We start from the raw sequence: 2,412 nt of genomic DNA, 5'->3' as shown, positions 1-2,412 counted from the left end.
AAAGGCCATCGATATTCCCTTACTTCTCAAGTTTTTCATTTTATGAGCCCTTCGATTGTATCCCATAATAAAATCTCTCTGATAAACATCTTGTCGATGATTCGATTTTAACATATTATTTATAATCTTCGTGTGCGCTTTTCGCCTGGCTTCTTTGCGTAAAGAACCTAACTCATCTGAAGTTAAGAAAAATGAACCATTTAACCTTTTAACCAGTGTATGCTAAGTAGTGGCAATAAGAATCTGAACTTTCTTAAATTGGAACCAGAACTTGAATAGGAAAACAAGTGGACACACCCGCAAGGAAACCCATCTCGAAACCAGCGAGTTGCCTAAAACCTCCCTTGTTGTCTTGCTTGCTTTCGGATAAGAAAGACTAGTCACTTTAACCTACCTTCCTAGCTTTAGTTGCCTTAAGGCTTGTCTTTCTTTCAGAACCTTGTTACTTTTAAGCTGTCTTTTCGCCTGAGGCTTTCGGACAAGACTACTTACTCCAGTAGGTTAGTAAGCTACCTCTTCCGCTTTCAGGCAAGGGTAGCTCTGAAGGGAGAGTTGAGCGGAACCAGGCATAAGGAGCAACAATCGCTATTGATAGTTCCCCCGCTAGGGGAACGTCAGGAGGGGGACATGCTCTATGTCCACTGATTCTGTTTAGTACAGTATAGGAAGCCCTTGTTTGAGTGAGAGCTTCTAGAATGCCATTCATTTCGCAATAAGAAACTTTTCCACATAGAGGTTTCAGCTACTTAAAGCGAGAGTGCATCCAAAAATTCGAGAAGAGTGCTCGGCCTTGGTTGAAACAATTATAGGTGTCAATGGACCGATTTCACTAGCAGAGCACTTTCTCCAATGTGCGCAAACAGAGATGCCACTTTCAATGATGGACACCGGCCCTTGTGTTAAAGTAGCATCGAGTTTCGCTTGGAAACCGGCAACTTTCTAGTTTCCAAATAAGTGGTACCCTTTCTTTAGAGTCCGGTAGGTCAATTAAGTTGCCTAAATCTCTTCCTTATCTGCTGCTCTGTAGCTGCCTTCCTCGCTTCGTCTTCGGCTTTCAGAGTTGTGAACTAACCTCTTCCTTTTACAGCCAGACAACTGGCAGATAAGCTGGGCATCTAAAGAACGTAAGATCCGAGCTGCCGCCAGGCATAAAAGTCATATTGTCAACTAGGGAAATTGGCACAACCAGGCATCTCAAACATTGATAAGGGAAGAATCAGGCTTTCATTAGGATGATATTCCTTTCATCCGAATGGCAAGGCTTGCTAGTTTCCTGAAGTACACTCGCATCTGTCTATCTATGTCATAGTTGCTTGGAAGGAAGGTCTCAGATGTACCTTCGGCATGTAAGAGATTTTCTTTCCTCTATCTATGTCATACTTGGGATTCACTGACAGCCAATTCCAAGTAGATCCTCCCTCCCCCTCGCTCCACTTCGTTTCGCTCGTTTTCTCTTTCCTTCTGCCTGCAAAAAAAGTTATGATATTGGTTTTGTGTGCGTTAGCGATCATCAAACCTGTGACATAGATAAGATTTACGTTCATGCAGTTGGAATGCCTGAGACCACTTTTTGCCTTGCTGTTCTTGCTTCTCTGGCTACTGCTCCGGCTAAGGCTTTCTTTCCGCTTTGACTTGCCTTCCTTATCTTTCAATCTGGACTTGCATGTGTTCCGCATATGACTATTTCGAGTGATTGCTGCTATCTGGCTTGAGTTAGACAAGCAGAGAAGGATCTTATGCCACCGGTGACCGGCCTGTCTATCTAGTATCTAGTACTAGGACTAGTAGAGTAGAGGCACTACTGGGCGGGGCTTCCTCGATCACAGCTTCTCGCTTAGCTAACTGCCAGACAAGGATGCAAATCAACTCCTTATATAGAATGCAGATCGACACATTCAATGAAGCAGCCAGTACGGCAGACAAGCTACTTTCTTATTCTAGGACAGGAAGAGAGCATTACGAATTGCCCTATTTGATCTAGTCTCTTCCATTATCGATACCCGTACATACAAAGATCGTTGTAGCAAAGTACGAGTTGGAGAGGCACATTTCCTCCCGAGCTCACATTCGTTCTTCAGTTGGTGAGTGTTACATTTCTCATTGTTCTAAAGTAAGTTAGAGTGGTCTGCTCCTCTAACTAGAAATGAAAATCTCGTAAGAGAAAGGAAAACCGTTGATCTAGTATGGATCTGCCTTTCTTCGCGCTGACTCTGTGTTATAAAAGTGCTGAAAATTCTCCTAATGCTACCAGCTTCCTCCACCGTCCGAGCCTAGTCGGTGACAGCATATAGGGGCGACACGCGCGTGGAAGCCGAGATGGGACAAGATCGGAGGGAGGAGTGCTGTGTGAGAGAAGAACGAGTGTTCTTGGAGTTCTTGTGGAGTCGACGGTGTAGTTGCCGTTGTGGAAGG

The 2,412-nt window shown here is 44.3% G+C and overlaps 2 protein-coding genes across 2 annotated transcripts in view; both read right to left on the bottom strand.

Moving 5' to 3' along the window:
- Positions 1-114, bottom strand: part of orf138a (hypothetical protein) — a 417-nt gene extending 303 nt beyond the window's left edge. The window contains exon 1 of the mRNA in view: positions 1-114. This exon is cut by the window's left edge and continues 303 nt beyond it. Within this exon, the coding sequence (YP_173353.1) occupies positions 1-114 (114 nt within the window).
- A 1,184-nt stretch (positions 115-1,298) lies between these two features.
- Positions 1,299-1,676, bottom strand: orf125a (hypothetical protein). Its single transcript has one exon. The coding sequence runs from the start codon at positions 1,674-1,676 to the stop codon at positions 1,299-1,301; it is 378 nt and encodes a 125-aa protein (YP_173352.1).
- Positions 1,677-2,412: the final 736 nt, after the last annotated feature.

The sequence above is a fragment of the mitochondrial genome of Nicotiana tabacum (genome assembly GCF_000715075.1).
Source record: "Nicotiana tabacum mitochondrion, complete genome".
NCBI lineage: Eukaryota > Viridiplantae > Streptophyta > Magnoliopsida > Solanales > Solanaceae > Nicotiana > Nicotiana tabacum.
The sequence above is the reverse complement of the archived record's forward strand: the minus strand, read 5'-3'. Positions and strand labels throughout refer to the sequence as shown.